This window comes from Myotis yumanensis, unplaced genomic scaffold, assembly GCF_028538775.1.
Source record: "Myotis yumanensis isolate MYYU_CA2020_CCGP unplaced genomic scaffold, mMyoYum1.0.hap1 SCAF_5, whole genome shotgun sequence".
Taxonomy (NCBI): Eukaryota; Metazoa; Chordata; class Mammalia; order Chiroptera; family Vespertilionidae; genus Myotis; species Myotis yumanensis.
The window spans coordinates 55945661-55969764 of NW_027223756.1; the positions used below are offsets into that span (position 1 = coordinate 55945661).

A 24104-nucleotide genomic window follows, 5' to 3' on the forward strand; every position below is an offset into this window, starting at 1 on the left:
GGTCCTCTTTGGATTCCTTTTGTTTGGGGTTCTCTGCGCTTCCTGGACTTGGAAGTCTATTTCTTTCACCAGGTAGGGGAAGTTTTCTGTCATTATTTCTTCAAATAGGTTTTCAATATCTTGCTCTCTCTCTTCTTCTGGAACCCCTATAATACGGATGTTGGTATGCTTGAAGCTGTCCCGGAGGCTCCTTACACTATCTTTGTATTTTTGGATTCTTTTTTCATTTTGCTTTTCCGGTTGGGTGTTTTTTGCTTCTTCGTATTTCAAATCTTTGACTTGATTCTTTGATCCTCTGGTCTGCTGTTGGGAGTCTGTATAATATTCTTTATTTCAGTCAGTGTGTGCTTAATTTCTAGTTGGTCCTTTATCACAACATCGAGGGTCTCACTAGATTTCTTGAGGATCTCACTACATTTATCGGCGGTCTCACCAGTCTTTTTGAGGGTCTTACTAAATTTATCGGCGGCTTCTAGACAGTTCTTTAAAGACCTTAAAAGTGTGGTTTTGACCTCTATATTCAGCAGTTTGCTTTCCTCCATTTCTGTCATTTGTGTCCTGTTTCTTTGTCTCCGCATTTTTTATGCTTCGCTGTGTCGATAGAGTGCCTTTCTGTGCTAAGTGTCCCAATTACCTGAGGTAGACACTCTTGGTGCACCCCCCTGTGGGCTTTGTGCACAGTCTTGTTGTAGTTAAGCCTTGATTGTTGTAGTTATCACTGGGAGGAATTGACCTCCAGGCCAATTGGCTGTGAGAATCAGCTGTGTCTGCAGTGGGAGAATTTCTGTGCTGGAGACACCCCTCTGGGGCAAGACTTGCTTCAATGGGGCTTTGGTGCTCACTAAGTCTGCCCCCTGAGTGTGTCTTTTATGGTTCCACGGAGCTGCAAACTGGATGGTACCACTCTGACCTCTGGGTTTCCTGGCTCCTGGATCTCAAGGGAGGTGCTAATCTAGCCTTTGCCTGCGGCTATCCAGCAAAAGCCTCCCTGCAAGGCTTGGGTGGGGCAGGTCCCATGGGATCAACAGGGCGGGGCTAGCAGTTATGGCTGCTCTCAGTCTTGCTCTCAGAGGCTCTGTTTCTCAGTGTCCCAGTAATCGCTGCAAGCCCCTCGGAGAGAAAGCTGCCCTCAGGTTCCTACCGATGCCAGACAGTCCCACTTCTCCCGTATGAGTCTGGGTCCCTAGAGACTCACCCGGAACTGGAGCTCAGAGCCTGAGACTCCCTCTCGATTGAAAACGACAACCGCGCCCTCAGCCGCCAGCCCGCTCCGCATGCACCTCCGCACCTTAGTATTTTACTTCTGTACTGCGCCTCCTCTGAGTCTCAGTATGCTTTTCTCTTTCCTTCTAGTTGTAGAATTTCCACTCAGCCAGCTTTCCTGTGGTTCTGGATGATGTCCGTTCCGTCTTTTAGTTGTATTTTTGAAGTGGTTGTTCGAGGCAGCAAACTCCGGTGTTTACCTATGCCGCCATCTTGGTTTCCTCCCATACAAATTTTAGAGTTATTTGTTCTAGTTCTATGAAGAATACCATTGGAATATTGATAGGGATTACATTGAGTCTGTAGATTGCTTTGAGTAGTATGGACATTACTTATAATAACCTAAGTGTCCATCAATAGGTGAATGGATAAAGAAGATGTGGTATATATATATATGTGAAAATCTTACCATTTGCAACAACGTGGATAGAACTTGAGAATATTATGCTAAGTGACATAAGTGAAATAGTCAGACGAACAAACACCATATGATTTTACTTACATGTAGAATCTAAAAACCAAAACACAGGTATAAACAAAACAACAAAATTCATAGATACAGAGAGCAGATTAGTGATTGTCAGAGGGGAAGGGAATTAGGGGGTGGGTGACATAGGTGAAGGGGTTCAATTGTGTGGTGATGGATGGTAACTAGACTTATTGTGGCAATCACTATAATGTATATAAAGATCAAATTATCATGTTATACACCTCAAACTAATATAATGTTATATACCAATTTGACCTCAACCAGAAAAAAAAAGAGTACCTAAGCAGATATACTATTTTGGTTTACAGTTGTACTTAACCTTGTCAAGAATAATTATTTGTCTGTAGGAATGAGTTTTCCTGAAGTAATGATAGTCATTCTGTTCTACTTTTAGTAAGAAATAACATTTCTAAGCTCTACGGTGGTAAAATAGAACCTCATTTATTATTTCTTCTAGAATTTCTATGTAGATTTGTAGCTACCTGCAATTCTTTATGAATTGATATTGACAGTCAGAAGGTCTTACTATCAACAGCTGCTTATCTTTTGTAATTGGACCATGAATCCGAGACTGCTCCCTGTTTGGCTAATGCTCCCTCTTTGGGGCATTAGTGGAAGCTTCCATTTTACCTTCTGCACAGCAGGGCTGCTTTCTCCTGGTTTATTGTTAACTTTCAAGTGATCACACTTAGGCTCTGGTCTCATCCTTGCGAAGGAGGTTGCCTATTTGGTGGATTAGAGGAAGATTCTGAAAAGTAAGATAATGGGCCAGGAGAAGATTTTCTGGGATAAAAGGTTCCTAAGGGCTCTGACAATATGGAGGAGAAAAGAAATGGAAAGAGAAGGAACCAGATTTCCCTGGTTCGGGTATTAGTTTAAGGTGAGTGTGACCTCAATTTATAACGAGTGTGCAATTTGATGCTCAGTAGAATTGGGTCCTTAATATTTATACCACGTTGTGTAAGTGCTGTCCTTCCAAGTGCTTTCTTAAATCCTCTTAACTTATAAATGACAGCTTTGATTTCTTTAAAAAAAAAATCTTTCATTTATCCAGCCTAAGATAGTAAACAATAGATGCTGAGTGCCCTCCTCCCATGGCAGCCCTCAAGACTGAGACCTATATTCTGGAGAGTTGATTGCTGTGCTTTTGAGCTTATTAAGGTCGTGTGTAACTGAGGGGTGGAGGGCACGCTGATGCCCCATTGTTGGTGCCAAGGCAGCTCCTGGAGTACCGCATGACGGTCCGCTCAGCAGTGCTCAGTAGGGAAGATGAAACTACACGCCCATTTGGAGTGATCAGTGCTACTTTTTTTCTAGTGAGCAAAATGTTAGGGAGTTAGACTTTCGCCTAAGTGATTTTGGATTCAATTTCTGCAGAAGGACCTAGAGCTTGCTGTAATGGAAAGAGTGTGAGCTCATGAAACTACCTGTTAGGTGTTGTGGGTCATCCCCACCCTCACCCCCCCACCCCCACCCCCATCCCCCGCCGTGCCCCAGCTACTTGGTGACATCTGTTATTTTATGTCTTCATTACAAATGCCCCCTCTCTCTGGAGCCTTCAGGACACATGCAGAGAAGAGAGAATTTAAAATGAAGTCCTGGTCAATGTGAATCACTGGGTCCTCGGGGGATGTCGCTTATGCAGGAAATGTTTATTAAGTGCGCGCAGGTGCTAGACTAGTACATCGCATTGGAGTAATAAGACAGCCTGTGTCCCAGGACAGGACTAAGTGCCAGGAGTCAGTAACTACAGACACTGGGAGACACAGGATAGAAGCAGCCTGTTTCAGAAGCTGGGGCAGCCCATGAGACGCACTCTTCTCAAGGTAATTTATTTGCCAAGTGGTTGATGCTTACGTTTCCTTTGCTATATTTGGGCCACAGAGAGCCCTTTGAAGTGGCTCCGATGACACAGTGGTGTGTCGAGTATTTGAGTATATCACAACACCGGTGCTGAGCTGGTGGGGGAAGGGTGTCTGCCCTCTGAGGCCGTTCTCAGACCACCCAGGGCAGTGCTGGTGAGTTGTCAATGGTTCTGAGAGAGCGGGTTGACATGCAGTGTGCAGGCGTGCCTTGCTCAGGAAAAAGAAAACAGGCACAACTGACTTGGTAATCTCTTACCCACCTGGACTCATGGACCTAGAATATACATAAGAACCAAGAAATTCGTGGAAGTAATTGAAGCCATAACGCACAGATGTGACCGCACAGGCCCATCCGCACATATACAAGCAGATTTGGAGACCTAGTTTCTAAACTGCTTTGTGGGTTTTGAAAGCAGAAAATTACAAGGGGAAGAGAAATGTATATAAAAGGAATGGCCCAGTAACAGTACGATCAAGTGACAGTTACCCCTTTTAAAGGGAGAAATAAAGAAGATGGAAAACTGAAAAAGAGAAGATGTAATCCCGCTGAAAGTACCGCCAGCCATTTCCTGTGTCATCAGGCAGCGGAGACGGCCAAGAGCTCTAGGGCATGGGATTGGAGTCGGAAGTTTTGAAGTTTCCCTAGTGATTTTCATGCAGCCCTGTTTGCGTATTTCTGTACTACAGACCATAAGGCAGTTGATGTCCCCTGTTCAGCAAGAGATGTTACATTCTGCTTTTAGGAAGACAGATGTATGCTAGCTCTTAAAATATTCCCAGTCACGATGGTAACGTTAATTTCTTGATGCTTTAAGCATCACATCCTTAGCTCTTTGAAAAACTTAACTCTTTAGAGTGTTCTGTTTCCTGAAAGATTGGAATTTTACTGCATGTGGAAGATCACACCACGTAGTAAATACTAATTTGTATTATAAAAAAATCCAGTTACTTTATGAGCCGTAAACTCTTATAGCAGATTATAAGTAACACTTTATGCATATTATGCAGTGACTTGCAACTTTCCAGAAACGCATCTGCACATCTGCATCCCTTTGTGTCTTCACCTCTCATTTGCCATTTGTTAGCATATTATTTTGTATGTTAGGTCGTATGTATAATCCATCTTCCTGGCCAAAAATATCTTCTTAATGTATCCAGCTCCTAATACATAGCAGGTCTCAACAAATACTTATTGAATGACTAATAATGAAACAAGTTATGCTGAGCTATCTAATTAATCCTTTACTGACCGTGTAAACACTTTCCATTATCTTTTTCCCCTCTGAGATTACATACTGAAATCTTTATGGTGTGTGAACTGCATTTGATGATTAGAGTTGTCTGAACATTGAATGGCTTCTTTATGCCTTTGCTTTTCCCTTACTGAACTAAAGGGCGGAAGCAGCATGAGGTAGTGTAGAGTGTAAATAGGTTATGGGCTTCAGATGAAGCTCTGAGGTGTGTTCTTGTGGCAGGTGCGTCCTTGCCTTGATGGGGTCACTGTGGTGAGGCCATAGGCCATCGGGGAGGCATGTATCATAGTGTTGAGAGGATGCTCACCTGTGCTCACTCTGTCGTTGCTCCCAGGTGACTGTGGAGGAGGTCATGACCACAACTGCCTACTTGGACCTTTTTCTGCGTAGCATCTCCGAGCCAGCACTACTTGAGATCTTCCTCCGTTTTATCCTGTTGCACCAGCACGAGAATGTTCACATCCTAGACACTCTCACCAGTCGAATCAACACCCCATTTCGGGTAAGATTTCAGGGGAGTTTGTTTTGGAGTAAGATTATGAATTTTTTTTTTCTCTGCCCCCTTCCCCACCTTTTTTTTTTTTTTTTCCTTGCAGCCATTATCTTTTCTACTTTGGAAACAGAGAATGCATTTTGCTATTAGGTGTCCTTTTGTCAGGGAGGTGGCACTTACTGCCTTTCATAGGACATGTTTCTCAATTTGTCTGGGTTGGCACTGTCTTCTGTGGAACTAGCAGAATGTGCTTCGGAGGAGGCACGCTGCAGCAGAACATATGGGTGTAAGTTCAGGCAAAGCCAAAGAACCAGAGTGTAGCGAGTCTGGATGTTAGAGATTATATTTCTGTCCTCAAGTATTTTGAAATGGAAGTCTGGGCAATTGTGAATTTAGGAAGTCATTCTTTAGTTTAAAGTTCTGATCAATTTTGAAAATCCTCTTATACTATTATTGTTGCCCTTTGCAACCCCCCTCCTCTACCAAAGGCTATCTTTATTTAATTACAATTATTGTTTTAAAAGTAAAAGAATAATAACTTAACGGATTATTGAGTTTGCAACATATATGTATATGGTATGTATAATAATAATAGCACAAAAGAGGAAGGGATAGAGCTGTATAGGAGTGATATTTCTCTATTTTACAGGAGCTAATTTAGTGTAAATCTGAAGTAAAGTCTGATAAGTTAAGATGTATATGGTAAGGCCGAGAGCAACCACTAATAAAATAACTAAAAAAATATAGTGAACCCTGGCTGGTGTGGCTCGGCTAGCTGGAGCATTTTCTCATATGCCGAAAGGGTGCAGGTTTGATTACGGTCAGGGCACATACCTCGGTTACCTGTTCAATCCCAGTCAGGGTGAATACGAGAGGCAAGTTATCAATGTTTCTCTCTTGCATCAATGTTTCTCTCTCTCTTTCTCTCTTCCCCTCTCTCTAAAAATCAATGAACATGTCCTTGGGTGAGGATATATATATATATATATTATTAAAGGAATAAAATGTTATACTAGGGAAAATATTCACTTAATGCAAAACAAGACAGTGAAAGAGGAATAGGAGAATAAAAAATTATATGACATATGAAAACAAAAAGTAAAACAGCAGACAGAAATCCAATTATAACAATACTAGTAAATGTGAATAGGTTAAAAACTTAATCAAAAGGCAGAGATTGTCAGACTGGATAAGAAAAGAAGAGCCAACCATATGCCATCTACAAGAGATACACTTTAAATTAAATGATACCAATAGATTGAAAGTTAAATTTCTAAACCTGAACTGAACCAAATGATTGATAATACACAAAGAATAACCTTTAGAAAGAATAAATTAAGTTTATGAACAATACACTTACTAAAGATAAAAGCTTAAATAGCTACTATAGTTTATCAAAGTGCACAGTGTTGATCAAAGCGTATAAATTTCCAGCTATAAGATGAATAAATCCTGGGGATCTAATATACAGCATGATGGTTATAGTTAAGAATACTATATTATATACAGTATTACCATAGTAACCCTTCAAATCAATGTCTAGGTGCACAGCACAGTGTACTTATCTTTTTATCATTGAGTTGTAAGAGTAAACAGAGAATGTGTATTCAGACTGTCTGTTCTCCAATAGTATTCGATTAGAAAGTCTAAACCTAGAATTAGGCCATTATGCAGAATTATCCTCCTACAAAATACCTGTTCGCTCCTATTTCTAATCTGTAAAGATCCAGATAAACCTGTCCCTATAACTCTCCAATGCATGCATCCTGTACAAAGGAGAGCCTGAATTACAATTACTTACCTGGCCTGATAGAATGATAAGCGCTTACTCCCAAAAGGGCATGACGATTTTATAATATACCTTTGAGTTTCTTTCCAGTATGGTTGTATATCTTTCCGTTTTGGAAATCAAAGTGAGAGAAGTCTTGTGTGTGTGTTTTTTTTTTTTTTTAATGAACTTCTTAGAAAAGCGTATTATCACACCCTCAACACAACTGAAAATGGAACAGAGAACTCGAGAGGGAAGATTGGCCAGAGCATATGCAGTTTCCTGTTAGCCCTGCCTTGTAGATAATGAATGTCATATCTGAAAATGACTTAGGCAAACAGGTGACAAGCAAGATCTTTATGTGGGTCTTAAACAGGTGGAACTGTGAGGGAGTCATGTTGTAGGGGGGCAATTCTGCATAATGGTATAATTCCAGGCGTAGTCTTCCTAATAGAATCCTACAGAGCCGATAGCCTGAATACCCATAATGCACATTCTCTGAGGCAGCAGCATGTTTCATCAAAACTGCTGAAGAAAAGGCCATTTTATTTTGTAATTTTGATTTATTTGCCATCTGTGGAGAGTGGAGCTGTCCTTCCAATATCTGAAATAGAACGTGTTTATTGTTCCCCAGCTCTGTGTGGTGTCCCTGGCATTATTTAGGACTCTCATCGGTTTACACTGTGAAGATGTGATGTTACAACTAGTTCTGAGGTGAGTGGCCTCTTTTGTTCCCTTTAAAGAAAGTCTCACTCTGTACTGCTGCTATTATATATTTCTTTGGTAACATAAGCTAAATAGGGGCTGTGCATCAAAGGAAGGAAATCATCAAGACCAATCAATTTAATTTCTGCACTATCTCCCAAGGTTAATTTTAGTTTTACTGTTAAAAGTTTTCAGGGGGCCAAATACATTATGTTACAAATGTACTCCTGCAAAGAAAAGGTAGGATATTTGGAAATTTTCAGAATTATTATAAAAGCTCTTCTGAGGTGTGGCTGAATGTCTTTTTCATAAACAAGGGGACCTGTGTTATTTGGGGGAAAAAACCCCAAACTTTTCTAAATATGAAATGCTGTTGATATATGGTTCCTGTGACTATTGCTTTGGTAATGGTACAAATACAACGTGCACTCTAACCTGTATGTATGTTTCAATGAAATTCAGTAAATATTTAATGAGTACTTTCTATGTGCAGCTCAGAAGGGAGTAAGGTGTGGAGCAGATGAGTTGAAAAGGACTTAATGTACAAGGTAGAAAAGGTGTGTCCTTCAGGGGCACCAGTGGGAAGGGTTTCATCGAGTGGCTGGTATTTGATGACAGGTGTTGAGAGTCAGAGTAGACTGCTATTAAGGCGACATTAATTTGGACATTTGGCAAGGGGACTCAGGAACCCCAAATCCTGTCTTGGCCCAGGTCTGCCTCTCCTTCTGGGGTCCCCCAGGGCAGCAGCTGCTTCTGTAAAGGAAGAAAGGGAGGGTAGGCTGGGTCTGTGCTCCCCACTCCCCACTGGTGGTGTGGAAAAGCCACCAGGTCCCTGGGCACCCTCCCCCCACACACCTCCTCCCTCCTTACCGGGCTTCCCGACCCTTCCTGTGACCCCTCTCTGGGAATATGGTGGAAGAAGCCAGAGCAGTAGGAGAGGAGGAGACTTGGACTGCCCCTGGCCCCCATGTGGGCTTTAATACAATGTAGGTAGAATTACCGGGAGATGACATTCCAAGTACATGTATCAGCCTTTCCAAAGAGGTAGTTCTTTGGAAAAGGAAGGGGATGGGAGTGTCATCATGGGGACAGCAGCATGGCATCGCCCCACAGCTAGTTAGAAACGCACATTCCTGGCCTTCTCCCAGAGGAGCTGACTCCACCCATAGTGGGTGGGCATGTTTTACAAACTGTCCAGGGTATTCTGATGGCTGGCTATATGTAGCTATAGCACCTGCAAAAGCGAGTGATAAACAACAGGCAGGAAGGTTGGTGGTGGCATCATGGTGGAGGCCTTCAGAGTTATCCAGTTACCGGAGAATATTACCTATTCATTTTCTGTGTTTAAAAAGAGTTTTGGACTTTTTAGTGGTTTAGATCAGGTCATCAGCAACCACTCTTGAGGCATTAGCAGGGAACAAATCCTATTTGGAGTGAATGCCCGGGGTAGTCTGGGCAGGGCATTAGTTATCTGTCCCAGAAGGATTACTTAGCTCCCCATCAACGCTCTACCGATATGACAGACTGCATTAGCGACGCTGGGTGAAAGCCATCAGAGCAGCTTATTAAAGCCTTTTCTATACCCCAAAACTAGACTTTGCCTCCAACAAGGGCAAAACCTGATTATATTTAAATGGTAAACTCTCGAATACTGCTTCTTTGAGTCATGAAAAGCAGGTGTCTCTTTTAGTGTACCTGGAAGCCTGGTCCCACTCCGGAGGGGCGGAGCTTCCCCACACTGGGCCACCCGGCCAGCTGAGCCAGGCGGTGGAAGCTGGCTGTCTACCTTTCCAAGGTGGCCTCTCCTTGCCTTTTGTCTGCTTAAAAAGTGATGTTTGCTAAAAACTGTCCTTAGAGATGATATTAGTTAAGGCTTTTTTTTTTTTAAAACACAGATTTATACCTTATGAAGGTGAAGAATTAATTAGCTCATTGTTGAAATATGTACATACTCAAGTCAGGACTAGTTATTTCCTGGGTCAGGAATTACTAGAATAGTGCATGAAGGACACATTATCTCAGGTTCTGAATAGAATAATGGGGAAAATGTGGACAAAGCCACCTGGTCCTAGGTTTTCTTCTTTGTTTCTTTGATGATGACAACAATGATGATGAAGAAGGTTGTCTTTTATTGAATGGTTTATTTCTAATTCTGCCACATTGCCTGGGGGAATCCATGAGAAGAGTGAATAGAGGACTTACACAGAAGTTGGGCATGTGGGAGATACCTGGGCAACCTCTACTTCCTGGTCTCTGCCCCCTGAACTACTGATTTCCCCCCACATTTAAAATTATTTATAATTGTGGCAAAATACACATAACAAAATTTTCCCTCTTAACTATTTGTACTGTTCAGTGGTACTAAGTACATTCACATCATTGTGCAACTATCACCACCATCCATCTCAGAACTGTTTTCACCTTGCAAAAGTAACACTGTAATTATTAAACAACTAGAGGCCTGGTGCACAAAAATTTGTGCACTCAGAAGGGTCCCTCAGCTTGGCCTGTGCCCTCTTGCAGTCTGGGACCCCTCAGGGAATGACCACCAGCTGGCTTAGGCCTGCTCCCCAGGGGATTGGGCCTAAGCTGGCAGTCAGACATCCCTCTGGCAGCCCGGGAGCCCTTGGGGGATGTCCACTTGCCAGCAGGGAGCAGGCCTAGCTGCAGTTGGACATCCTTAGTGCTGCTGAGTAGGTGGGAGAGGCTCCCACCACCACCGCTGTACTGGCAGCCATCAGCCTGGCTTGTGGCTGAGCAGAGCTCCCCCTGTGGGAGCACACTGACCACCAGCGGCCAGCTCCTGCATTGAGCATCTACCCCAAGGTGCTCAGTGTGTATCATAGTGACCAGTGATTCCCAGTCGCTCTGCTGACAGGGTAAATTTGCATATTACCCTTTTATTATATAGGATAGAGGCCTGGTGCATGGGTGGGGGCCAGCTGGTTTGCCCTGAAGGGTGTCCTGGATCAGGGTGGGGGTCCGGTGCCTGGCCAGCCTGGGTGAGGGGCTGATGGCTGTTTTCAGGCTGGCCACACCCCCTTCAGGGTGGGGGTCCCGCTAGGGTGCCTGGCCAGCCTGGGTGAGGGGCTGAAGGCTGTTTGCAGGCTGGCCAAGCCCCCCATCAGGGACCCTCACCCCATGAGGGTGTGGCCATCCTGGGTGAGGGGCTAATGGTTGGTTGCAGGCTGGCCACAGCCCCTTCAGGGTAGGGGTCCCCGCTGAGGTGCCTGGCCATCCTGCGTGAAGCACTGATGGCTGTTTGCAGGCTGGCCACGGCCCCCAGCCACCCAAGCTTCCAGTGGAGGCTGGCTGGAAGCAGGTATCTGGGATTTATTTAGCTTCATTAATTGAAACTTTGTTGCCTTTTGCGGAGGCCACAGCCGGCCAGAGCAGACGGGAAGCTTGGCTTCCTCCATCGCTGGGGCAACCAATCCTCCTGCTTGCTCCAGCTCCGTGGCTGCCGGCCGCCATCTTGGTTGGGTTTATTTGCATATATCCCCTCTGATTGGCTGGTGGGCATGGCTTGAGCATGGCGAAGGTACGGTCAATTTGCATATTTGTCTTTTATTAGTGTAGATAACTCCCCATTTCTCCCTCCCCGCAGCCCCTGGCAACCACTGTTCTACTTTCTGACTCTATGAATTTGACTACTCTAGGTACCTCATATAAGTGGAATCAATAGTGTTTGCCTTTTTGAACCTGACTTATGTCACTTAGTATACAAATGTCTTTAAGGTTCATCCATGTTGTACCATGTCTGATTTTTTTCCCTTTTAAGGCAGAATACGATTCTATGTATACCATATTTTTAATTCATTCATCTATTGATGGGCACTGTGGATTGCTTCCAGTTTTTGGGTATTGTGAGTAATGCGACTATGGGTGTACATCTCTAGAAGACCCTGCATATATTTGGGTATATGCCTAGAAGTGGAATTGCTAGATCATATGGTAATTCTACTTTAATTTTTTTTATTGTTTTCCATAACAGCTGCACCATTTTACATGCCTACCAACATATGGATTTCTCCATATCCTCACCAACATGTGTTATTTTCTTTTAAGAAAATGGATAGTTTTAATCAAATAAAAATGACAAGCAGGTTTGAGGAAGAACCACCTAGAGCTCTTAGAAACAAAAACTGTAAATATTAAAATGAAAAAAGCTGAGTGTTTGGGGTAAATAGCATTTAAGATACAGATTAAGAGATACTTAATGAACTAGAAGATAGATTGAGGAAGGTATTCAGTTTGCAGCAGAAAGAGATAAAGAGATAAAAAATATGAAAACAAGGCTATGAACAGTGGAGGCAAGAATCCAGCTAGGGCCCCAGAGTGGGTGGGAGTGAACTGCTGATTTGACTTGACCTGTTCTAGTTTTGGAATTTGCTGCCTCATAAGGTTTTTGGAAGGATCAACTGTGGTGATATCTGTGAAAATGTGTTGAAATGCTATAGGGTATTGCACAAATTTAAGGAAGTGGAATTTTCTAGAAAATGTGTTTTAAACTAATGAAAACAATGTCTCTTCTGATTTAGAATCTGTACCAAAAGCAAGGACAATGAAAAGTCCTTATTCTGTTATTCATTTGAACTTTATCGTAAGGGACATAAAAAATAGATTTGTAAGCCATCCTTTTGTTGTTGCCACTGTTGTCACTCAAGTGTACACGATAAATTTGTAGATCTGGGAGGCAATAGAGCAGTGAAGGTTATGTGAATCCTTTTAATGGAGTTATTTGTTATGTGATAAATAAATAATAACTACATCAATTTCGTTGCAACCCAAATACTCTTAAATATTGACGTCTCAAAGTGATAATCCAATTGCAACTGATATCCTTCTTTCAGTTAGCAAAATATCAGAAAAGTACATTGAAATAAGATACTCCCCAAAGAGAGGCTATTTTAGTGAACAGAAAACCAAGGAGAAATGATCCATCTCCATGCATGTGACATGTGATAGGCCAACGGCAGGCAGAAATGCTGACGAGCAGTGAAGGGAGAGATCACCCCCAGGTTCCTGGCGCTTCCCAGTTTAGGCAGAATTTAACTGCTTAATCCTCCGGATGCCATTGATGAATGTTCTGGGTAGGGTGTTTTTTTCAGAAGTGCTGGTCCATTGTCAGCTTTACGAACTGCATTGCCTGTTGTGTTTAGATAGAGGCTGTTTTGCTCAAAGAGCAGCTGTGTGTGCACTTCAGGAACATTTCCATCGAGCATGGGAGTTAGGTGTCTGGAGTGGGGTGGGGTGGGGTGGTGGGGGGGAATGCCAGCCAGCCTAAGGGTAGGACAAATAGGAGAAATGTGGCCATACTGTCTTTGAAAACGAAACAATCTTTTTTGAAATTCGTTAACATTGCTTTCTAAATGTTTGCCTAGTGGTCTGTTATTCAGGTCATCATCATCCCACAAGAAGCACCTTGCTTACGTCATTGTACTGCACTGTTTTGTTTGTTTTTATTGTCAATGGAGCAATAGGCAATATGTGTGCTTTGTTATCGACTGGTTGTCATTGAATTGTTTCAGAAGTGATGATGATCTGTTCCAATGAGTTATACCCAGGAAAAGAGAAAATAGACAAGGGGTACAGAGAGTTGGGGAAAAAATGAAAAGAGGGAGGACAGTACAGACAATATATATTTTTCCTGCTATGTTGTGGGACGGCTTTGAGTAATCTGGACTCCTAAAATCAGATATTTATTACTTTGTGATTATATTTATGACTTTCTGAATTTAAATAAGACTCCTAAACAAAATTAGTAGAGTAAAAATGAAAAGATAGTCTGATGAGAAATACTTATACTAAATTCCTCAGTGACTTTTTGCTACCGACAGCCACTTCATTTTGATATTTGACATTGGGAAGCATCTGACATTTGTTCTGTTTCTTTCTTTTTTTAAATTAAAGTATAGTTGGCCAATAATAGTACAATATTATATTAGTTTCAGGTGTACAACATAGTGATTTAACATTTTATATCTTATGATGTGATCACCATACTAGTAACTATCTGTCACTGTTCAAAGTTACTCACTATTATCCCCTTCACCTTGTCACTCATGCCCACAATGCTCTCCCCTCTGGCAGCCATCAGTTTGTTCTGTGTTTCTATGAGTTTGTTATGTTTGGTTTGTTTGTTTTGACTTAAAAAAAATTCAACATATAAGTGAGATCCTATGGTATTTGTCTTCCTCCGTCTGACTTATTTCACTTAGCACAATACCCTCTAGGTCCATCCATGTTACAAATGACAGGATATCATTCTTTTTTATGGCTGAGTAATATTTCATTGTGTTTATGTGCCACATCTTCTTTATTCATTCATTTATCAATGGACACCTAGGTTGCTTCCCTAACTTGGCTATTGTAAATAATGCTGCAGTGAACATTCATTTTTGTTTGTTTGTCTGTTTTGTTTTTGCGTGTTTTAAAAAAATCTTTCTCTATAAATGATGGAAAGGCAGAGAGTCAGTGTACAGTTTTCCTGCCCTTCCCTCTGGAATAAGCTTTCATTATAAAGACACAGTAGAAGTACTGCATTAAATGAGGGGGTTATTTATTTGAACTGAATCCCCCACTTGTTGTAGAATCTCTCCTTCAACCTACAGGGGATCTTCCTTTATTTAATTTACTCAGAAGAAAATTCTTAGTTTCTACTGAAAGCATGTGTTTGCAAAGTTATAAATTCCCAATACCTCTTTATTCCAATGTAATTTCAAGCTACACACTGGTTATATTTGATAAGTAGCTTTATTAGGTTTGATCCAGTGTACCATTTTAAAAAATATTTCAACAAAGAGCAGAAATCTGTGTATAGCGACTTAAATCATGAAATATGCTTGGTTTGAACACACTTTCTTCTCCCCACAATGTGTTCTAAGGGTGTCAGAAACGATTGCTCAGATTTTCTTGTCTCCATGGTCATGATGATACTAGGATGCTTTTGATCACCAGCCAAAAGTGTTTTGTGTGAAATGGGGCCCTCAGTGAGTCTTTGGCCACCATATTTTCTCATAGTCACTCAGGAGAATATGGGAGGAGACTTGTATGATGCAGTGATTCCACTGTCCTTCAGTGCCCACTAGGAGGCAGAGTTCCTGGGATTATATTTCAGAATTATTGAAAGAGGTGATTTGCTTTGAGAGCACATTGTATTGAGGAGGCAAACACCAAAATAACTTATTAAATACTAGTTCTTTAGTAGAGGTCTGTGTGCATAGTGGAGGGAGAAGCTCTGTCTTCTTGGAGTAGGTAGCCTGGAAGCCTTCCTGGAAAAGGTAACACTGAAGCTGGATTTTGTAGGATGACAAGGCATTTGTCATGCAGGGAAAGCACCTTTAGTGTGAAGGTCACAGTGGGTGCAGAGGCACAGAGGCAAAGAGAGATAGGATAGCAGCTCCATTAAGAAATGAGGAAGTTTGTGCAGCTTAAATTGTGAAGGCCCTCAAATGCTCTGCACAGGGGGTTGTTCTGTCAGAAGAAAGAAGCTCTTGACACATTTTAAGCAAGAGAGAGAACCCTGGGGGCTGGTGGGATAGATGGATTGGGAGTGTGGAGAGGATGGGTCACCCCTGGCCATTAGTCCTGATTATGGCTGAGGAGGCGCTGGTTGGGAACAGACATTGCGGAGACTGAATGCGCCCTCTTTGTCATTCCAGGTACCTGATCCCTTGCAACCACATGATGCTGAGTCAGAGGTGGGCTGTGAAGGAGAGAGACTGCTACTCGGTGTCTGCAGCCAAGCTGCTCGCCCTGACCCCAGTCTGCTGCTCCAGCGGGATCACCCTGACGCTTGGGCACCAAGAGAGGGATTATATCCTCTGGTCAAAGTGTACGCACGATAGTTCAGGTAGGAACTTGCTGGTGATGCTCTTTAAACAAAAGGATACCAGATTCTGTCTCTCCTGGGGACGTGGGTCTCTTTGAGAAGATGGAGAATAAGACGGTGAGCTCCGCGTCTTTTATGAGTATTTCTTTGGGGGTCCTTTTCTGCATCGTAAGGAGTTATGACACTTTGTAGTTAGTGTTCATTTTCATGCCCAGCTGTCACCGATTCCATGCACCCAGACCTTTATTTTAACTAGGATTTCTAGTGTCGCCCTCAGAATCCAAATGTGAAGGAAGATGCATACCACTATGCCTCCTCAAACAAAATAGGGGCGAGAGATGTGGAGATGGAAGAGCTAAGATAGAATTAGCTCTTAGTTTAATTTCTGAAATGGCCCATTTGTGGGCGCTTGCCTGTCAATAATGTATTACCATAAAACTCGAAATTTGTGATACGTCTCATAAAGGTCAAAATTTGGGATACATCAACAGTATCTGAGTCATTTGACTGACCTACAGGAGTGATGTGCTGTTTGCCAGCTGTACTTGATCTTGTACAAGTAAAATGGAAATAGTCACCTATCAGCCTTGGCTCCCTGCAGGCAGCTGGAACAAGGGGGCGTTGTGTATCTTTAGCTGTCAGAAGGCTGTTTTAGTCCAGGAGGGTTCTGCCTGTCCTGCCACCACCAGCACATGGCCCAGTCCTGGTGTTGATTCGGGTGATCTGATCTGTGTTCTGTTCATTCAGGTGTACTTCTGTTAGGCCCCAGTCTGCTTGATTCAGAAAATATCAGCCTACTTGGTATAAATGTAATTTTTAGAAATTAAGGTTGTCATACTGATTTTTGCTCTTTAAATACACAGTATATGCATGAAAATTAAAAATTTTTGTGGTAGTATAACAAGATGGATTTTAGGTATATTTTCCTGTTGGTTAAACGAATGTGGATTTCTTCGATTTTCCTGCCAAGTAATTATTTTTTAAAAACATATTTGAAACTTGATGTCTTTCTTTACTAAAAATGTTACTTCAAGAATGATTCTGCGGCTGATCTTGCCACAGAATTCAAAATTCAAGTTAAACAGACAATTGTGAGTGCCTGCAACTTTCTTTCCTTGTGTTATCATATTTAATTCTTCGGAGAAGATAGGATGCCCAGGTTAGAGATGAAGAAACAAATTCAGAGAGAGTGATTGGCTTGTTCAAGGTTATCTAGCCACTAGGTCCTCTGTTCTTTCCACTATGCTGCCTCTAGAGTTCCTTACAGCAGACAAATGCTCTAACGGATGGGTGGTTACATAGAAAGAAAGGTAGTTAGGTGGGTGGGGAGATAGATGCTATAATTATTGTGCAGTGGCTAAGAACTAGGATTCTGAATCTTGGGCTCTGCTACTTTCTTGGGCCAATTACTTAACCTTTTAAACTGTTTTCCTCATATATGAAGTAGTACTTGCCTGAAAGTGTTGTTCCAAGGATAAGTGCCCTTGGACATGTAAAGCTTTAGAAGACTACCTGGCATGTAGTAAGTGCTAAATAAATATTGCTAGTATTGTTTTTTAATGTCTTTTTATTTATAGGGAATAAGAGGTCAACATTAACCTTTTAGCAGTAGAATCATAAAAAATGAATTATGTCCACCTTGATGGCCTGAAAATGTATATTCGTAAAGGTCCCATTCTGGCCTCGTCTGGAGGAGATTTAGATAATGAGGAGACAAGAAGCTTTCAAAGGTGTGGCATCAAATGAAATAAGAGCGGGGAGTGACAGGAGACAGCCTGTGTTTGAGCGGTGGCTCTGCCACTGACCAGTTAGTTGGGTAATCTTACTAGTATGTCTCAGCCTCAATTTCTTTCTTTCTTTTTTTTAGAAGATCTCTTCGTTTTTTTAAAGTATATTTTTATTTTATTTATTTCAGAGAGGAAGGGAAAGGGAGAGAGAGAGTTAGAAACATCAATGATGAGAGAGAATCATTGATCGGCTGCCTCCTACATGCCCCCTACTTGGGGATCGAGCCCACAACCCAGACACGTGCCCTTGACTGGAATTGTACCTGGGACCCTTCAATCCGCAGGCCGATGCTCTGTCCACTGAGCCAAACCAGCTAGGGCTCAGCTTCAATTTCTTAATCTATAAATGCAGAAAATACTATCTACCACATAGGTTGTTGTGAGGATTGAATTAGCACCGATAAAGCACTTGCCACATGGGAGATATTTAAGGAAACTGCAGAGTATATATTTTTCCTTGTTTGAGTCCTTTTTCCCCCTGAAGTCCCTATTTTTCAGTTCTGCAGTAAAGAACTTAAACATCAAATGCATAGTATGGGAACACTTGAAGCATCCTTAGGTGAAAAGAACCATTTTGGTAGCGAATAGGACTTTATCATAAAGAGACCATTTGGTACATATCAACCCCAATAGTTCCCAGGAAGGCAGCACAAGTCAACAGGCTTTTCTAAAAACCCAGTGTTTTCCAGAGAAAATCTGCTCCCCAAATTCATGGATTACAGGCCTTCCACTTTAGGATCAAAGTAAAAATCTTTAAAATCATTACCTACACTGTGGCAGGTACTATATCCAATATATTACCTAATTCAATCCTCTCAGCAACCTGAGAGGTTGCCACGATCAGCTCTTATTTCTCTGAGGACTGCTACCAAGTAAGTTTTCCTTTGGAGACAGCCAGTATTTGACTGGCCCCATAGGTTCTACATCTCCTTTGAGGGTAGACTTTCAGCTCTTATCTCTCCTTTTTAAAATCTAAGCATTTTAAATTATTCAGAAATCATTTAATCAGAAATTATTAGAACCGAAGTATCTGTTGAAAGAAGGTCTCAGCAGCCGGATGAGTCACATCCCTGCCCACGGCCTTTGTCCCCCTACCTCTCGGAAGTGCCCGGGCTCATTCACTCTGACTTGCCTCTGCCTCCTGCAGGGCCCCTGGAGCAGCCGCTGCCCGCGGCGTCCTCCCCATCGGCCTGCATCGTGGAGTACGGCAAAGCCCTGGACATCAGCTACCTGCAGTACCTCTGGGAGGCCCACGCCAACATCCTCCACTGCATGAGGGACTGCCGGGTCTGGTCCGCCCTCTACGACGGAGACTCCCCAGACCCTGACACGTTCCTCCAGAGTCTGACGGAGGAGAGCACCACCAGCCCCGCCTGCCCCGCGCTCAGGCTCAGGCTTCCCCAGCAGCTCCCCAGGGAGACGGGGCCTCAGCTGCCTCCCAGAAGGGACAGGGGCCACACGGAACTGGAGTGGGACGACAGCTATGACACTGGGATCTCCTCGGGGGCCGATCTGGAGAATCCTGGCCTGCCGGTGCCCATCGAGCCCCCCAAACACATCCAGGAGATGAAGAAGAACGCCATCCTGCGCTTCAAAGGGTCGTACATCGAGGAATCCGACTTTCAGGACGATGTGATGGTGTACAGGTTGTGTGCGGAGAAGGACGCCGAGGACACCAGAGAGTCACAGGAGGAGCCTGCCAGGCCCCCGGCCCAGGGCCAGCCCGAGGGGCAGAGTCCCCCTACGAACAACGGCCCCCTGCCCAGCCCTCAGCCAGAGACAGACTCTGAGGAGCAGCAGCACAGGGACAACTCAGACGTGGTTCCCAATGTGTCCGCGGAGCCACCACCAGAGAAGGGGCCCCCGGTGGCCCCGGAATCAAACTCAGAGGCAGCACCTCCTGTCTCCGAGGCAGAGCACGGTGCAGACCCAACGGCGGTTGACCTGGAGGGTGAAGATTTCATTGCCCAGTATGACCAGATCATTAAAGAACTGGACTCTGGCACCCAGGGCTTGATGGGGCAGAATTCCTCTTCCCAGGGTCCTGATCCCTTGCTCCTCCCAGAAGAGCAAGAGGGGAAGGAAGAGAGCAAAGGAGAGCAGGAGGAGGAGGAGGGGAAGAAGAACCTGGAGGAGGAGGAGGAGAAGAAGAACCTGGAGGAGGAGGAGGAGGATGACTTTGACTCTCTGATGGCGGAAGCTCCTGCCGAAGAGACCGTGCCCTCCCCCTTTGGGGTGAGAGAGGAGGCTGACTGTGCCAGTCGCCGTCCCGTGAGGACTCAGAGCGCCCCGTTCACAGGTGACCGGCTTAGCTTGCTTTGTGATTTCTGCTTTTGAAAGCACTTGTGCATATTACACAGGAGAGTAAGGTAGGTGGGGGCGAGGGGCATTAGCCATTTACCTAACGGAGGGGCAGAAGTATTTTTATGAAGAGTGGAGAAGGAGTGGTTTCATTTTTTTTAAATTTTGTCAGTCTTGCCATGATTGTTGTATTTTTTTTCCCACCAGCAAGTTAGAGGTTAAGTTTTACTGTCATGCCTGTGATAGTAATAGGACTGCTGAAACCACATAACAAATCCAGTCTCGTTATTGAATAGCCTCGTTTCCTGTAGTCTAATTTATTTTCCTCCTTAGCATTTATTTCATGTGAATTCTCTTAAAAGCACATTCCCCCCTCCCCCCCATTAGAGTGTATGCTCCACGAGGGCCCAGGTGTTGGCCTGCTCTCTGCTCTGTCCCAGCACCTGCACACTGACCAGAGCAGGTGGTCGGCACCCAGAACATTTGCTGTGGACACATCAGGCCATTGGTTAGTTGGGCCTTTGCCTGGGAGCTCATTTCAGATAATCACAAAATCTTCATCCGAAAATAGGTCCAGGAGACCCACATAAACTCAACTCTGCTACAGAGTGGGTGTCCCAGTGATACACCCTCACCACAGGTAGACTCACGGCAGAGGCAAAGCAATAGGGGAGGATATCAGATAAGTGGGTGGGTGAGGGATTATGGTGCAGAATGTCATTAAATATTGACCAGTAACATCCAAACCTGCACATGGTCAGGCAGAGGGTCAGGCACAGAGGGTTCATCATGCTTAGGGACCCCGAGGGTGTTCGGATAGCAAGGAGAGGCCCTCAAGGAGCTGGCATCACCGCGGGATAGTGGCCTTGGAGTTGGGCCTCCCAGGGCATCCTGGCTCTGGCACTTTCAGCCACGTGACCTGGTGTCCCCGACCCGTCCTTCTCCCCTGTGAGGACTGAATGTAATACTGGGGGGTCATTATTAAGGTTGCTGGCAGCCCCAGCAGCTTCGGCTGGTCCCTCCCTGGCAAGTAGGGGGCTGGATGGGGAGAAGCGACCTGCTCCTGCCTCCTTCAGTGAACCAACACAGAGGGAGTCACATCACCTTCTGGTCCAGCCAGGTAGGCTTCCTGTGGGTTCATGATCCTCCTCCAATACTTATTCTTCTATTTACTGACGCCTAAATGGGGGGAAAGCTTTTAATTTCACAATTAAAAGGCTGGAGGTTCTAGTTGAGATAACATTTCAGTGTGAATGGGTTTTAATTAAAATTCAGTCAGTCAGTCAATCATAAATAAAAAGGATTAAATGAGCTTAATTTTCCCAGTCGATAGGGAGGAGGAGGGGAGGGAAGGCCCCAGACCAACTGAGGAGGGGCAGAGAGCTCACTGCAAGGAATGGGGCAGAGGGACCGCAGGAGTCGCAGTGTTGCCTGAAGCAGGTCCCCTTGACTCTCACCCAGCGGGAACTCCCAACGGTTCTCCAGGACTCCAGGGCCCCGGGCGAATGACCAGCCTTCCTCAGAATGCCAGCCTTCTATCAAGGAGCCTCATTCCTGGGAAATATGTAAATTGAGGAAACCGAGTATAGCTTAGGGCAAAAAAAAAAAAAAAAAGAGCTAATACAATACCGTATTAAATAACATCAATATTTTGCTTATGATACACCTGAGAGCCAACAAAACATAGTTTTTTGACATATATAGGTCATTTTAACGCATACACAATTCAGGAAACATCTTTACTCTTCCCGCGTATGTGAACTTCGTCCTTGTGTGTTCTGCAGCATTAGGCTGAACGTCCATCTCTGCATTGGATCCTGGTTTCCGCTGAAATGAGTTTGCCTCTCAGCAAAACCGAAGTTTCCCTTTCATTTATCTAATTGATCTTGTTAGAGACCTTTATGTGGCAGGTCCTATGCTAGGCACTAAAGACACAAACATGAAGGAGTTTGCGGACCTTTAGAGGAGACATCAACGAAGAACTGAACTCTTTTAGTGAGAAATGCATTGTCAGTTGCTGTGTGCCAAGTCTTGTGGGGGCCCAGGGCAGGGAGCGGGGGAGGCTTCTCAGAGGAGGGCCACAGGGGGCACAGAACTGATGGCAGCTCCGTTTGTTGGAGCCAGGAAATACAGGGGGGGGGGGGGGGGATCATATTGAGGCAGGGGAAGGAGCACTTGAGGACAGGGGGGTGAGTGACAGGGAAGGGCAGTAGAGATTGCCGTAGTTGTTCTGAAAAATTACATATCTTATGGCTGCGGAGTTTATCTGTCCTTCTAGAAGAAGAGGGGGATGAACTCTGGATTGCAACCCCAATTTGAAAGCAACTTGATGGGGTTCCATCCAGAACCTCAGAAATGCCACCAGTCACTCTTCCTCAGGCATCACCCCCATACACACCTGTGGCTTTCTGAATTGTAGCTGTTTTCTGCTTTTCAGCTGCTTACCAGTCCCCCCGACCCCCGGAACTGCTTTTAAAGTGCTAGAAATCAACTAAGAATAAAACAGGAGTTTGAAAGGGTTTAATGTCTATTTCTTATTGCACATGGCTATGAAGTTGTAATTAATGTCATTAGTGGCTCATAATGACCATCTTCTGGCTTTGACCTAATATCCTGTCATTCAGGTGAGACAGTGATGGCACGCTCCCAGGGTGCGATTACGCTGGTTTTCTCTCTGCCCTGGCAGTAGTGTTGGACTACAGATGGTGTGCCCTGGTTACTGCATGGCCAGCCACCTTCATGTCTGTGGGATGGCCGGCTGAGGCCAAGTGTAGTCGGGGATGTGCCAGGGAAACTGAGGGTTCACATTAAGGCCATGTGTGTTACCGGAGACTCTCCCCACCTACACACGGTTTAATTCACCTGTCTGCTCCCTCCGGAAGGAAGCAGGCGCGGAGCCTGGCACTGTACAGGGGTGGGCAAGAGGGGATGTGAAAGACTGGGTCCGGGTTGAGGAGGGTGAGGACAGCAGCCTCTTGTGGATCCACCTGGAAAGCTAGAACTGCATTGTGATGCCTGAGGACACTTCTGGGGTTCTTGATGGAAGTCCATCAAGATGCTTCAAATTGGAGTTTCAGCCCAAGCATATTAATTTTCCTGAATATGTTTGGCAAACACTGCCAGGGTTGTTTTGCAAGCAAGCGCTCTTCAAAGGCTCTCTGTGTGAAGAGTCCATTGACCTTCTGGGCCATCGACTGTGACTGAGGAGCTCTACCCCCATCCCAAGGCTGGGACGCCGAGGCTAAGTTCGGTTCACGAGGGGATGGTGCCTTCTCTGTGTTTTGAGGCCCCTTAGAGTCATGCTTTGTGTTCCTGGCAGCGGAACTATTGCCCTGCTACTCGCCCGCGTAGGAAAGAGGTTTGTGTTTGGTGCGCTCATTTCTCACCACCATGGCTTCTGAACGAAGCTTCTTGTGGTGAAGTTAAACTCATATTAATGTTGGTGACGTCTTCATAAGGCACGTTTATCCATCAAAGGATATGTGCTTTGTTATAAATATGCTATGGTTTCATGGCATCATCAATAGCTCCACTGGGGGAAATACAAAATTCTCATTGATTTTGCTTAATGGACCATTTTTATGGTAAAACTAGGAAATATCTTCCGGTAATTTTATTACTGCCAGATTAATTTTCTGGATTTTTTTCCCCTGTCTTCAATGAACTCAAAGCATATTAATTTTCTGGTGACCCAAATTAGTCGAAGCTTCTTTTTTTCTTAATTTTCTTAGGAACTGCTTTTTAATGAAATATGGATTTTCTTTTTTTAAGGAAGCTATGACATACCAAACTGTTTCTCCCCAGATGAAGTCCTTTCTCTCCCTTCCTCCCATCTGAAAATTGAAGGATGGTTACCAAGTTGCTTAGGGCTACCTGCCTCATTTACCTTGTCTTTCTCTCCTTGTCCTTCCGAACTGTGACATTTGACAAGACAATCTTTCTCACAGTGCTTGTTGGGGACAGACTGGCCCCGTTCACAGTGTAACTGTCTGATAAACACAGTTCATAAGTGTGTGCTATTCTTTAATAGCACAAAGATTTTTTTGTTACCCAAACTTGTGGCCTCTCATGTTTGTATGAAACCCTACAACAGTGATGGCGAACCTTTTGAGCTCAGCGTGTCAGCATTTTGAAAAACCCTAACTTAACTCTGGTGCCATGTCACATATAGAAATTTTTTGATATTTGCAACCATAGTAAAACAAAGATTTATATTTTTGATATTTATTTTATATATTTAAATGCCATTTAACAAAGAAAAATCAACCAAAAAAATGAGTTCGCGTGTCACCTCTGACACGCGTGTCATAGGTTCGCCATCACTGCCCTACAACATGCTGGGTCA

At 43.9% G+C, this 24104-nt stretch overlaps 1 protein-coding gene across 6 annotated transcripts in view; it reads left to right on the forward strand.

Moving 5' to 3' along the window:
• The window catches only part of FHIP1A (FHF complex subunit HOOK interacting protein 1A), a 211542-nt gene that overhangs the window by 173439 nt on the left and 13999 nt on the right, over positions 1 to 24104 (forward strand). For all 6 annotated transcript variants that reach the window (XM_070415308.1, XM_070415311.1, XM_070415310.1 and 3 more), the window contains 4 exons: positions 5206 to 5373; positions 7767 to 7846; positions 15502 to 15692; positions 18606 to 19757. In XM_070415308.1, coding sequence (XP_070271409.1) covers positions 5206 to 5373; positions 7767 to 7846; positions 15502 to 15692; positions 18606 to 19757 — 1591 coding nt within the window. The remainder of the gene's footprint in view (positions 1 to 5205; positions 5374 to 7766; positions 7847 to 15501; positions 15693 to 18605; positions 19758 to 24104) is intronic.